The sequence below is a fragment of the Rhopalosiphum padi genome, chromosome 4 (genome assembly GCF_020882245.1).
Source record: "Rhopalosiphum padi isolate XX-2018 chromosome 4, ASM2088224v1, whole genome shotgun sequence".
NCBI lineage: Eukaryota > Metazoa > Arthropoda > Insecta > Hemiptera > Aphididae > Rhopalosiphum > Rhopalosiphum padi.
The window spans coordinates 32213885-32229241 of NC_083600.1; the positions used below are offsets into that span (position 1 = coordinate 32213885).

The following is a 15357-nucleotide window of genomic DNA, read 5'->3' on the forward strand; positions in this document are numbered from 1 at the left end:
GACTGAGATGAACACGTCACCCACTAATTATAGCAACTTATTTAAATCAGTTATGGGATTACTCAAATAATTTAAAGAACAGGCTTAAAAATCTATTAAACGATTTAAACTTATTCATTTTGCCACATATACCTACCAATATTATTATATTTTGCTATAATTTATTAATATATATAAATCTGTAAGTATTATATCTGATGAAATAAAGCTAAATAAAAATGATTAGTCGTTTAAATGTTAAAAATTTGATCTTTTTTTTCATTTCCGGACTTTAAATGTAATTTTATAAATTGATTATTCATTAAAATTCTTTCAATGTTACGTCTCGCGTCTATAAAATATTAGAAACATGATAATTAACTATATACAGCAAATTAATTAATATAGGTAGAAAGGTTTTTTTCAAATGTATAAATTAAAAAAATATATTTGTTTAATTAAACGTTCAGCTGTAGAAAATGTAATAAAACTATTTTAATCAATTGAATTACAAATACAATATGTATGTATTTTGTATAGGTATACAGTTGATTAATAAATCGTTCTTTAATTTATTTTATTAATAATATTTCTGTTAAAGATAAATATAACATTACATAAATTTTTCATGCATATTGTTTACACTTATTTCAAATAATAAAAAACTTAATAACAAAAGTCTAAATGCTGATTATTACAATTTACCTAATATATGTGTCACTCTTGTAAATATATTAATATGCGTATCTATCGCACACTACCTTTTATACACATGTTATAAGTAATAAGTTAACTTTAATAACACGTTATTAAATAATATATTATTTGCTACAATAACAACTTATACATACTTACATATTATTACATGCATATTGTAGGGTTACTGCACACTCATAAAACATGAAAATGGCTTTAAGCTAAATTATATTTTTTAATTCCAGAAAAAAAAATGAGGAAAATTATATTACATTTTCAATTTTTCTTGATTTAGAAAAACATATAAGCATAAATCAAAATAAAAATAAAAAATTTTAAATATCTATAAATAGTTAAAATATAGTCAAAATATTTCTTTTCGCATCTAAGAATAGTTTATGTTAAATTAAATTAATATTATTATTAATTCATTTTACTTAATTTGGTTAGTAGGTTAAACCACTGAACCTATTATTATACGCAGGTTAAAAATTTTAAATCTCACAAATATTTGACCCTATTTTTTGTCTATGTATGGATTTAACTTGTTGTTTTACACAAATAAATTAACATTATTCATTGTATGCTTAGTACGCAAGCACATACAAATATATTATTATTATTTTAAACCGAAAAAAAAATAAATGTATTAAAATAAAAACATAATATAATATCATGACATTAAGCCACTATATATAATGATATTTGGTACCAACTGGTCACTATCAATACCTAAAGCTTAGAAGTGTGTTGAACGTTTCTTACGTTACACAATAATATATACAAAATCATACTAAATATGTTGTATGATATGTTATTAATTTATAAATTTAATAAAATATTTTTAAAACTTCATAAATTAAATTAATACCATACTAATTGAATATAAATATTATATTATTTTATGAGTATTGGAATATATTAACTAAACAATAACAGTTTTTTTTTTTTGAGGAATTTCTTTAGTGATGGTACTATATAATATATATGCATAGTGTTATTATCCATTTTTCAAAACACCCGACTACAGTAATCGCACATACAATTTGTGCAATGCAAAGCAGTTTAATACAAATCCAGGCGTCAATGAATGAAGCAATATTTCTATTAACATGATACTTATATGTATTGTTCTTTTTTCGATTTTTTTTATAATATGTTACTAACAAGTGTCAGTTCAGCACATAACGGCCCTCAGTCGTCTTTAATACGTATTCACTAAACAACTATCATCGTCAAATGTGCGGAGTTCCATAACAAATATATTTTTTAATTTGTAAATTAATTTTTTTATAAAATTATTTAAATATACATCAATTATTTTATTAAATACATCTGATAGTTAATGATGGAGTACTAAAGTGTTAATTATTATGTGTTGCATTTGAAGAAAACTCACATCAACCCCAGTCATTCAACAACATAACAGGTCAGAAATATATTAAATGCAAATATTCTAGGTATAATTTATTATAGTTCGTTCGTTTACATAGGTATAGGAATGTCAAATATCAATTCTACCAAATTAAATATGCTGTACGAGAAAAGTATGCCGTTTTGGAAAAGAAAATGCTTTATTTTATCAGTATTAATTTCAACTACTTTAATCGGTTTATTAACATTTTTCGTGGTAAACGATATTTTTAATCAAGGTACGTCCTATAATACTTAACTTTAACATACTATTTACGAGTTGCATAAACAATCACAAAACATTTAATAAATTAATAGTGAACTAATAGTTCCTTAAACGCGATTAATGGCTCGCGATTGGTCCATTAGATTTTATTAAACCATTATTGTATTTATCAATTTTTCATGCAACCCGGCATATACGTATATAGTATACTAACATATTATCAACGAGGATTTCAATATTTCAGGTAGGATTTTAAATACAGAAAGTAATTTAAATGACACATCACCATCACCACTCAACGTGAGTTCTAGCAAAATACCTAATGTAGGCTTACTCAAAATTAGACATTATCGGACGGTTTCAGATGACGTCCACGAACAAGAAATATCCGTCACGTGTGAATTAAATAACAGAATAATAAAACTTAAGAATGAAATAGAAAGGCTTTATAATAGTTTAACTCGGTTAGATATTCGGTTTAATAGAGAAAAACGGGGTCTGTACGAAACAACAACGATTGTTGATTGTGTAGAAATGAAAGGGAAATTCAATAAAATCTACGAAGACTTAAATCGGATATCTCAAGCATTATCAATGATTGATAACAATGGAATATGCCGTTGTAAATGTCCGCTAGACACTATCACGGTTGTCGACACAACAACAAAAGTCACACGTTTAACAGAAATACCATTTGATATAGTAACATTTGCGTCAGGAAATGTAAAAGAGCATACACCTAATACGAGTGAAAAAACACAACTATTAAAAAAAATTACAATTTCTAATAATAAACCTCAAAGTGTAACCAATCAGTTTAGAAGTGTTTTCGATCGCGAAATCAGTACTCCAACTTTGAATGAAGAAAATGAGTCCACTACTATTTTATTATCGACATTCGGAGATACCATTACCCAGGAAGACACTGTTGAATCTGTCGATACAAAAGGAGACCTGTCACCAGAAATGTCCAATGCAGTAACTAATTCTGTAAAACTTAAAGATAATGTTCAAATAACTGTTGAACCACAACTATTATATCATACAGAAATTATAACCAACGATTATGTAAGCTTACAAACACATATTACTTCTGATACGCCAACCAGTTCAACAGATATTACGGATTTAAACGAAACGGTTCAAACGACAGAGTTAAATAATGACAGATTATATACTGCACAAGAGAAAGAGTCGAATAATAAAGACGTTATTTTAAAATCTACAACTGAAAATGAATATATTTCTGAGTCAACTACCGAAATATTGGAACCTGAAAATAATCATAGCAACACTTATATTACAAAAAAAACTCCAGAATCGGCATATGAAAATGAAAATATTTCGAAATTCACTATAAGTAGATCAGAACCTGATAACAATTATAACAACGTTTATATTACAGAAAAAACTTCGCAATCTACATATGAAAATGAAAATATTTTAGGATCGACTACAGAAATATTAGAACTTGACAACAATTATAGTAAAACATATGTTACAAAAACAACTTCGGAATCGACATCTGAAAATGAAAATATTTTAGGATCGACTACGGAAATATTAGAACTTGACAACAGTTATAGTAAAAAATGTGTTACAAAAACCACTTCGGAATCGACATCTGAAAATGAAAATATTTCAGAAACTACTACTACAGAAATATTACAACTTGACAATAATTATAGCAAAACATATATTACAGAACAAACTTCAGAATCGACATCAAAAATTGAAAATATTTCCGATTTGATTACAGAAACATCAAAACCTAACGATAATTATTATAACAATTATAATAACACTAATATTACAGATAGAACAGTTGATTTTATATTTGAAAGCAAAAACATTAGTGAATCGAATACGGAAATGTCTATTTCTAATAAAAATGACGGAAAAACAGTTGTTAAAGAAAGAACTTCATCAGAAGACCGCGAAAATCATGACAACAAACTGAATAACGGAACAAATAGTAATCAATTGACGATTATAGGTGATACTAACATAGAAAACTTAGACCATTCGAAACTTGTCAACAAATACGACGACAAAAGTACCTTGCAGCAGCCTGAAGTGATACAACAAGTACCACAGAAAACGTATCCAATATGCTTTTACCCAGTACCGTGTTCGCAGAACGTAGTGAATTTGAATTACCGGCAAAATGAGGAAGAAACGAATAAAAATACAATACAGTACTTGGCACAGTCGCTGAACACATATAAAAGAAAGCCGCCTGTTGCCACAGTGATTCAAAACGATTATCCAGTTTTGTTGATTTGTCGAACGGATGTAGTCTGTTCGGTTGCCGATTTTGCGGGACAATCGAACAGGTTGCACTGTATGTATTCTGTGAATGCCGCAAACAAAAATAGTGAATATACTTCGAATCAGACAATAAAAAACTACGATAACAGCACGAAAGACGAATCCGCGACAAGGGCCAAAAGCGCAAGAAACAATGACGAAATTTTAACGGGTAATAAAATAAATATATAATTCCACTTGACATCGTATAATATTGTACAGCATAATATTATAATATTTTAATGTAAACTAATCGAATTTATTTTTCGTCTTCAGGTAATCTCGATTGTCCGCCGAATACGTTTCCGTGTGTAGACAATTCCGGGTGTGTGGACACCGAAAACTGGTGCGACGGCCGAATCCATTGCAACGACGCGAGTGACGAAAGCCAGTGTAATTGCAAACAACGAATAGACAAAGACAAATTGTGTGACGGATATTACGACTGCCCGAGCGGAGAAGACGAATTGGGTTGTTTCGGTATGGCACAGAGCGCTGATTTCTAACAATTTATATTGTTACCGACAAATCATATGTCCAAAAAAATAAATATTACATACACATAATACGTGTACATGTCTGTTGTGTTTAGGTTGTAATAACGAAACGTTTAGTTGTGGTGATTGGGATATTATTTCACAGCGTTCCAGCTGTTTCGAAAGACAAAATCGTTGTGATTATATTAAAAATTGCCCTAACGGCCGCGATGAAGACGAATGCACTTTACTATCTAGACACCTCGAAAACCCTAATCAAGTAAGTTTCAATAACAATTTTTTTCTTTTTTAACAGACTACGCAATGTTATTTTGCAAAATTATTGTTAACTATAATTTTGTTTGATTTTAACGTTTAACAGTTTTTTTTCATATTCAAATTTCTACCCTTATCTTTATTCATTGTTGTTTTAAAACTAGATAACTACATTTTTTAATATTTACTATTAAAATGTATATATTTTAAAATACGTGAATTAAACAAAATAGTATATGTATTATCAAATATTATACATAATTATTTTTAATTATTATTGTTATTATTTATTATCTAATATTGATCGAACGATGATTTCTAAATTAATTATATAATTTAAATTAGAGAAATTTATAAATAGTGATAAATGTCCATAAATGAATTTTTTTCACTCCTATACAATCTAAATATTAAATAATTAATACCAATATTGTAGCTAGATATAATTACATCTGAATAAAATATATGTTAACATTTGCAGGAAAAATATTTATTTTAATATTTTTTGAATTTATGATAATTAAATATAATAATTATTATAGGTGCGAATTAAAAAAAAATTGAATAATTTTTAACTAGTAAGAAATTAGGATTTATTTATTTATATGACGGGTGATTATTTTACTATAAATATTATAATTATGAAAAGATTTATAGTACCTAATAAAATATGTTATTATAGCTGTAAAAAATTTCTAATAATAATAATAATAAATAAATAAATAAAAATCATAAATATTTCAAGTACTTACTAAAACTATATGGTATATTATTTACCTTAAAATTTGCTTCTGCAAAATTAGATTTTAATGATAAAATATACACATTATGCATATTAATACATTTACACACATATTAAAAACTTTATGTTTTGTACATATTAGATATTTTTCATTTCATACTCGTCCGGTTACCTGCACCATAATTGGAAAGGAAATTGGTACCCAATGTGTGGTAACGATAATATTGATACATGGGCGGAAAAAGCGTGTTCGGTTGAATCTGGAGAAATGTCTAAGTAAGCTAACTTTATATTTAATATTTTATTTACATATTAAATTACTTTAAATTGATAACATTATATTGCACTGTTCTACTGTAATAGAATTTATATTTTTAATAAAATATTTTGATTTTGTAATAAATTAGGCCAACTAAAATACAGTATATAAATGAGCTGACTACGTATGGCGGTCCGTATATCAATATCGTTGGAAATAATCAAATTATATTATCAAACGAATGCAAGCAGCAAGGGGTATTTGTCGAATGCGAACAAGACATTTGCGGCATACGTTCCGATCTTAAGTTCAACAAAAACATTGATCCTGATAGACTGAGAAGAAGTTCGTATTTAGAGTCATCGAATAACATCACCTCGCGCTTTGCGAGATCGAAAGACCCCAGAGTAGTCGGAGGCGTTGCCAGCAACCCTGGCGCGTGGCCGTGGCTTATTGCACTTTACCAGGACGGCATATTTCATTGTGGCGGTGTCATATTAAACGACCAATGGGTATTGACCGCAGCGCACTGCGTTAATCAGTAAGGACCAAACGTGATACCTATACGAGATTATTACTATCGTTATATTATTGTTTTTCGTTTGATTATTCGAATTAATGTTTTATGATATGTAATACGCATATAGGTATAAGAAGCACTTTTATGAAATACAAGCCGGAATTTTGCGAAGATTTTCGTTTTCACCGATGGAACAATCGAGAATAGTAACGCACGCAATAATCCACACTCAGTACAGTAGATCGACCATGGAAAACGATTTGGCCGTATTAAGATTGGATCGTGGTCTAGAATTTAACCGTTGGATTCGCCCTGTGTGTTTGCCCGATAATAAATTGAACTGGATTCCATTCCCGGGAACAATGTGTACAGCTGTTGGTTGGGGAGCTACGGTCGAACACGGACCAGACCGTAAGTTCAACAAAAGCCTGTGGAACACCTGTGGAATAATGTAAAACGGTCGACTGTAATTTCGATTTTTGTTTTTAGCGGACAACATGCGAGAAGTAGAAGTACCGGTTTTAGCTGAGTGTACGCATAAATCTGATATAGATGGTAAAGAAATCTGTGCCGGATATTTGAGTGGCGGCCACGATACTTGTCAAGGAGATAGTGGAGGTCCGCTGCTTTGCAGAGAGCCCAACAATCTAAATAAGTGGTATGTAGCTGGCATAGTGAGCCACGGCGAAGGATGCGCAAGGCCTATGGAACCCGGAGTATACACTAGAGTCGCGTTGTATATGGATTGGATTATTAAAGCTACTGGTCAGTTAAAAATAAATTAAACCGTGTTTTATGTTTGTATAATTTTTAAATTTTTTTTTTAATTTACAATATTTACTTTTACTTGTTTAATTAACTGTTTCGTTTCAGAAGAGAACAATTTACCACTAGACCGTCCACTACAATATTGTCCGGGGATTCGGTGCAACACCGGAAAACAATGTATTCCGACCAAACGTCAATGTGATAAATATGTGGATTGTATGAATGCGGAAGACGAGCAAAATTGTGATTACACAGGTTCTCAGTATCATGTGAATTTATATCGATCGAGAAACACTGATCACAGCAATTTGAAGTACAGTAAATTAAAAAGTGCTGTACAGCCATTGCGAGATGTTAATATGAATTTCACGGCCACCAACCCCAAACGGACGCCGACAACGGAAACATTTGTAAGAATAAACGCAACACCATTACCAAAATATGATGTCAACGCTACTCTCCGGGACGTAATTAAAATCGAAAATAGAACCACCATTGCGGTTATCGAAGAAAAAAATTATAGTAATAATATAACAAGACTAAATAATACGGTTTTCGACGCTATAAGACAACTTTTCGACAATCAGTTTACCGAAGAAACGTTCAGCTGTAAAAGGTAAAAAATGATAAATGGAGCCGAAAATAATCCGTTCTAGAATCAAAAACCTTATCACAACACAACACATAGAATCGGGAACACTAAAAAAAAATAAATATTTTATTAATTTATTCATTGAAAATTATTTTTGAAACAAAACAAAATATATTATTACAACAAACTCTTGATAGGTGCCTACACTAATTGCTTATGAAGATTTTAACTTAAATTAGTATTATTTAACAAAATTGACCAGGTGAATCATATTATGTAAAATATCTATTATAATCTATAAATACACAATAACCGCGATCTGCAAAGATCGATATGTTTAAAATTAAATCAAAAACCAGAACCAATTTTTTCTAAAAGTACCAAGTCTCGGACATTAATATAATAATACTTTTGCGTGTACGAAATATTAAAATTGGTCCAACGACGTATATTTTCAGAATAACTCAAGTGGTGTTATCTAACCACCGCTGTGACGGCACGGTGGACTGCGAAGACGGGACTGACGAAGAGTCCTGCGACTGCAAAACGAGACTGGCGAACATGTACAATTCGTCGGCCATCTGCGACGGGATTGTAGATTGTCACAACCGCGCGGACGAAGCCGATTGCGTTACGCCCAAGTGCAAAACTGACGAGACCACTTGCGGCTGGCCGATAAAATGCATAAAAAAAAGCGCGTGGTGCGACGGGCACGTAAACTGCAACGACGGCAGTGACGAGAAATACTGCGGTAACTATAATATTATCGAGTTGAAAAAATAATAAACGCCCAAATACCTACGATCGATGTCATAACTTTTCGTATTATTATTATTGTCTGACCGTTTTATTTTCAGTGGCGATCACGAACGGCACTACAGCTGTGACATCGGACGCAACGGGACGACCGACGTTACGACAGTCTGGCATGGTGGCGGTGAACAACAACGGTGTCTGGAGGGTGAGGTGCATGCGCGACGGTGATGTGATTGTTAAGATCGCACACGAAACGTGTTCGAGCCTAGGCTACTCGTACGTACTATTTACTATTATATGTTTATCGTTTAATGTAATAACACGGTTAGGCTCGAGCACTGGAACCGAACCGAATATAACCAGTTTATATGCTTATGATGAAATTATTGAAGCCTTATCAAAACCGTCATTTAATTATTTATAGACCAAACTCAATATATTGAGATATCTTTTTTGCTCATATACCTACGGATTTTCTTTAATTTTTATAAATCCTATGTACCTAATAACTTATCACATATTTTATTTAAAATATAACCAGTTATATTTCTAGTATTTCAGTTATATTCGTTGATATTTTGTTTTTATACTTTAATATAATATATAACACACATATAATGTACACAATTTCAATCCAAACCACACAGCCAGTGTCCAGTGATATAAAATACAGACTTTAGATTTCAATTTTGCATAGACATAATAAATGACAAAATATATTGTATATTATTAAATAGATACTTTTATAAATTATTAATGTTTTCATTTAAAAAAAAAAGTCATAATGTGGGTACCGCTCTGCTAGCTGTTACGTGTCTGGTGGGTCACTGACAATACAGGCCAAAAAAATAAATTTGGTAATTTACCAGCTACTTATACTTGATTTTTTTATATTATTGCGTTAAACTCGATTTAGCTCTAATGCCCATCAGCCCATTATTTGTTATTATCGTTATCCTCAGACAATCAGAATACTACGACAAGAAAATGTCGTGGAACAGTGCTCTACCCTTGAAAACGAACAAGTTGAAGATGACCGACTTGTGTCAAGGACTCTACGTGGTGTGTAGCGGCAGGAAGACGGTAGAAGAGAAACGGTACCATTGGCACGCCGACATCGTGGTGGACGGTACGCTCGTTCAGTCAGGAGTGCTACTGAAGGATTCGTGGGTGCTTGTTAAAAGAACCGGTTTAAGGTGCGCACACGACAAACGTCCGACGGATATCAGTTCCGAAATTATATCTTTTAATTTTGTTGTTTTTTGTTTTTCAAGATTAAACAAGTCGTACGTGACGGCAGTGTTGGGTGGTAGCACGTACTCGATCATGTGGATCAAGTCGCCATACGAACAGATCATCCGAGTCGACGGAATCAGAAAAGTTCCCGACACAGATTTCGATCTGCTACATTTGGCTAATCCGGCAACTTTGAGCAGAGGCGTAACGCCATTGAACGTGCTGCCGTTTCAACCGTCGCCCCGGTCGAACGGTACTTGCTACGCGATCGGCTACACGGACGACCGGCACAGCAATAAAACCGAAGTTGCGTTCCTTCGACCGGATACCGGACTGTGTGACGACCCTAAAACGTTATGCTTTAGTGTGTCACAAATACCTCGATCGTGTTCAGTAAGTCTATACACTATTCACAATAATTGAGTTGTAAGACTGTGAATATATTACGAGAATTTAAATAAATAATGTAATCAATAAATGTTATAAGAACAAAAAAAGCTAAAATTACTGAATAGCAAAAAATATTTGCAAATTAATTATTTCAAATATAAATCTAAATCATTAATAAAAAAGAATACAAAAATAAATTAAACTATACTATACATATTGAAGCATACATATGCTGTACCTATACTGTAGCAAAATATATATGTATATATTATATTATTTAAGTCTTTGAATGACGGATTTCCGTATAAACTAAGCTATAAGTGATCCACATGATTTCAGAATGGAAAAAATATGTCTCATGTGATTGGGGTCATCTGTCAGTCAAATTTTGGTTTGTTTCTGGCCGCATCGTCAATTCAGCTTGACATGAACCTTTGCGATCGTAGTGCGCAAGTCCGACTACCAATAGCTGAAGATCTAATGAACGAAATCGCGGTTATCACTGGTAAATTGTATACACGTCATATACATATACAGCTGCTCAATATCACCCGTAATACATAAAAAACGAATAGGATTTTTCAGTTAAAAAATAAATGAAACAATAATATGTATAATATATATATATATAGGTAGGTACGTATACCTAAGTATGCATATTATATAGAGTGTATCTGGAAGAATTCAATAATTTTAGTAAAATTATACAATTAATTTTAAACGATACGCCAAATCTTCAAGATATACACTATATACATCATATTACCTATAAATTAGTGGATTATCTTCCGTTTGTGACTTAAGTGACACAAACCGAACTTAACTTGATGCCCACCATTTTTATCACACGACATTTGAAAGACCCTGTTTGATATGATAATATAATATGCTCGTTATTGTTACGTATATACATTTTCTATGTTCTGTAGATGAAAGCATAAAAACGACACCCACCCCGTTTTGTGGAGGAAAACGTTGTGAGCTCGGTGAGTGCGTTCCGTGGGAAAGAGTGTGTGACGGAGTACCGGATTGTCGTGACGAACGAGACGAAACGATTAAAATGTGCGAAGAACGTTCCGAAAAATGCAAGACCAACGACACTCTATGCAGTAATTTAATATACTTTACATAAATTATAATAATACAATATTTAGTGACGGATTCAGTACAGTAGAGATGATGGGTAAATGCATTAACTAAAATTCTCCTTACTCGATTTTATCTTACTTTTATTAATTCGGTAATTAGTAATTAGTTAGTTAAGTAGTTTATCGCTTTATAATTTATTCCAGGGACGTCATTTTGGGGAGGGAGGGGTGTATCAAAGTGTGTGTTTACACCCTTTACTTTTAAAATAGTTTCAACTGGCTTGCACCCTGATGAAATAATGCAAGATTATTATTTATCACTTTAAATTATATTGGTCATAGTCCATAGACAAATATTGTGCTATACATTTTTTTTAAATTGATTTTTATTATTTATGTTGATACATTGATTCGGTCTATGACGTATTGACGTATGGAAAAATTTGGAAGCAGAATAATGTACATATATGTAGTATATCTATTTTTATATGGCCTGGTGAAATTTCAAAATGGCCTACTTGATACCTCGCACACCCGAAAAGAAATCTGAAATGACGCCCCTGACTTATTCTACTGACAAAACGTATCATTATAATTATTATAATTTAATAATAAACAGATACCTAGGATACCTTTAATACAGATATACAAATACCAGACGTCTCACTGAAAATTTTTAATAAAAACCACGTTACATAGATCTGCTACAACTGCTTTTGGGGCAATATTGTATAAATAAGAAACCTGTTATGAAAATATAAAATAACAAAATGTTGAAAAGCGCCAAAAACTTTTTTTTTTAATATTAATTAACAAAAAGTAACAGCTTTACCTTTACATTATAGAATTAGACGATGGTACATTTTTAAAAAAACTAGATTTCTTATTAAAAAATAAAGAATATTACAGGTAAGTATGTATAAAAATACAAAGTACCTATATTAAAACATTTAAAACCGTTTTCGTGAACGCTTGGAATAATATTTCTGTGACGTTAATATGCACAATCTTGATTTTGACACCCGGTCCAAAAGAAAAATGTATGGTTTTTGGATTCTCGTGAATTCAACAATGAATTATAGAAGAGTGACTATCGAAAAATATATTTATTACTAAACACATAAATATATGCTCGTATTAAGTCAGTTCCTACTTGTAATGACACTTAAATACCTACTAAATGTATATCAGTTTAAGTATGTACATTTAGTAGGTATTTAAGTTTAATTACTGCAACAATGTACAATGTATAAAATACATAAATTCTATATAGTATGCAACGTGGGCAGTTTTCGTTGCACCAATGGAAAATGCGTGGAGAAAACTGCATTTTGCGACGGAATCGACAACTGCGGCGACGGAACCGATGAACCAAAGACATGTCAGAAAAACACGTGCGTGGACTATCTAAAGCTCACGGCCCCGGAAAGATTATGCGACGGACGTTGGGATTGTTTAGACAAGACGGACGAAGAGTTCGCGAACTGTCCCGGTTACTGTAATAGAACGAACGTTTATCACTGTCAATCGTAAGTAATATAAAATATACAAACATAAAATAAGTGTATCAGTGTATATGTTATACACTTTTATGTATATTATATTGTATACATAAATAATTTAACGAAAAATAATGTTTTATACGCATTTTGTCTGTCTGTAGATCGAACAAATGTATATCATCGGAACTCGTGTGCGACGGCGAAGAAGATTGTCCCGAATCCGACGACGAAGCAGAATGCATTGGATTAATTACTCCAGCTGGAAAAAAGTATGATATACCATATACCCGTTAATCGTTGCTACCTATATATATATTAATATATTGATTATAATTATAACGCAAATTATTTAAAAAAAATTATAATACATTTCCCTCCTGTTATTATAATAACTTACCTAATGATTAAAGTCTTTGAAATCCCATATAAGATATTAACAATTTAACGAACTCTATTAATGATCGAAAAAAATGTCCGCATGGCAAATTATGCCTCCGTCTGGACCACCAGCTTAATATATTACCAATATTAAAACATATCATACAATAGATAATCGAATCCTATATATTTCTATAATACATATTATTCTTTATTCATCGTATTCTAAATTTTTAATCTAAAATATTATAATATATAAATTATTAAAAGTACGACGGCTCGACGGCTATTTTCGGCAATTTTAAAATTCACCAATTGCCCTCACGTAGGTATTATATAGAGGATTATATAATACCAACCCATCAAATAGGCTAAGTAAATATGTAAATAGTAAATAATAAATAATTTATATAATATATAAAAATTAAACTAATAATAATTAATAGCTCATCTGGTGTAAAGACAGAATTTTACCAAAAAGCGTAAATTTTAGACACGTCTAAGTGGATAACTGATTTATAGGTAACGAGTAATAACAATTATACCAGACTTTATCACAATACGCTTGTTATTATAATTTATTTTATCTTTAATAATAGTTTTATGGTTGTTAGAACTTAGAAATGATTATGAATTATGATATGTCAATATAATACGATGTGTCGATGTAATACTCTGTTAGGTGCATTTTTAAAGACGAAAAGTCCTAGCTGACGTCATTAACACGATGAAAAATATTACACGACGAGTATATAGTAAAAAGGGCAAAATTTTATTAGTCTTAAATCATTACACTTTTTATAGAGATCGCGTTACACAAACGAGTGTTAAATGGTAATATACATTGAAGTCGTATAAGTACTTCAAAAATCAAAGCTGTTTATAAGTGAAGATGATGAGATGCTTTTAAAATAGGTTATCGAACATAAACATTCACCGCGTAAAAATTTAACGAAAGTCACTATTTCTAATACTTTAAAACGAAAAACTGTGGATAATATTTCTATACAACATACACTTATTAAAACTAATACGTGAACCCTACCTCGAAATATTAAGAAAATTTAAAAATTATTTTAATTTTAAACGGTCTATGAAAATCGCAACAAAAATCTTAAATTGTATTTTACAAAAATTGATCAGCCCTCCTTTCCCCCCCCCCCCCCCCCCGTAAAAAATTCTGGCTACGGCACTGTATCGCATAGGTATCTATATATAATATACCCTATACAACATCAATATCAGTGCAGTGGTAAATGGCTATATATATACCTAATATATGTTTCACATCGCGATATGTGCAGAAACGAAGGCGTGTTGGCGGTAAGGTCGTACGGTCACTGGCACGAGCAGTGCATAACCGCAGACTACACGGACGTCGATTATCATTCGCTGTGCAGAGGACTGGGATTCAGGCACGCGGTGGGCATAAAAAGGGCGGACGGCGCCGGTGTAGACTTCGAGAACTTCATGGTCGTTCAGCTGAACGCGGGCACGGACGTCACCATCCGGTCGGCGACCAAAGACATCTTGCAGCGGCGAACGGACCGGGCGTGCACCGCCACGTACGTAGTGTGTTCCAGTACATAATAGCTAATTATTGGACGTGGTCACGACGACACTACACTGCTACAGATCGGCTGCTATGACGATTAAAATATATAATATTTAGTATTATGACATTGTTTATATTATACTCTAAGATTATTTATAAATATTTATTTATTTACTGTTATATATATATATATAT

The 15357-nt window shown here is 31.5% G+C and overlaps 1 protein-coding gene across 2 annotated transcripts; it reads left to right on the top strand.

Annotated features, from left to right (window-relative positions):
* Nucleotides 1-1870: 1870 nt before the first annotated feature.
* LOC132929590 (serine protease nudel) lies at nt 1871-15357 on the top strand. 2 transcript variants are annotated; one of them, XM_060995048.1, is made up of 19 exons: nt 1871-2104; nt 2169-2327; nt 2559-4796; nt 4901-5104; nt 5217-5380; nt 6261-6394; nt 6526-6918; nt 7025-7308; nt 7387-7662; nt 7771-8281; nt 8716-9008; nt 9115-9289; nt 9976-10209; nt 10288-10642; nt 10979-11144; nt 11569-11748; nt 13001-13256; nt 13391-13498; nt 14912-15357. In XM_060995048.1, exons 2-19 carry the CDS (start codon nt 2177-2179, stop codon nt 15195-15197), a joined length of 6408 nt encoding a protein of 2135 aa, XP_060851031.1. In that variant the 5' UTR covers nt 1871-2104; nt 2169-2176; the 3' UTR covers nt 15198-15357. The 2 variants fall into 2 exon arrangements, with proteins under 2 accessions (XP_060851031.1, XP_060851033.1); XM_060995050.1 differs by having other exon boundaries at nt 2175-2327.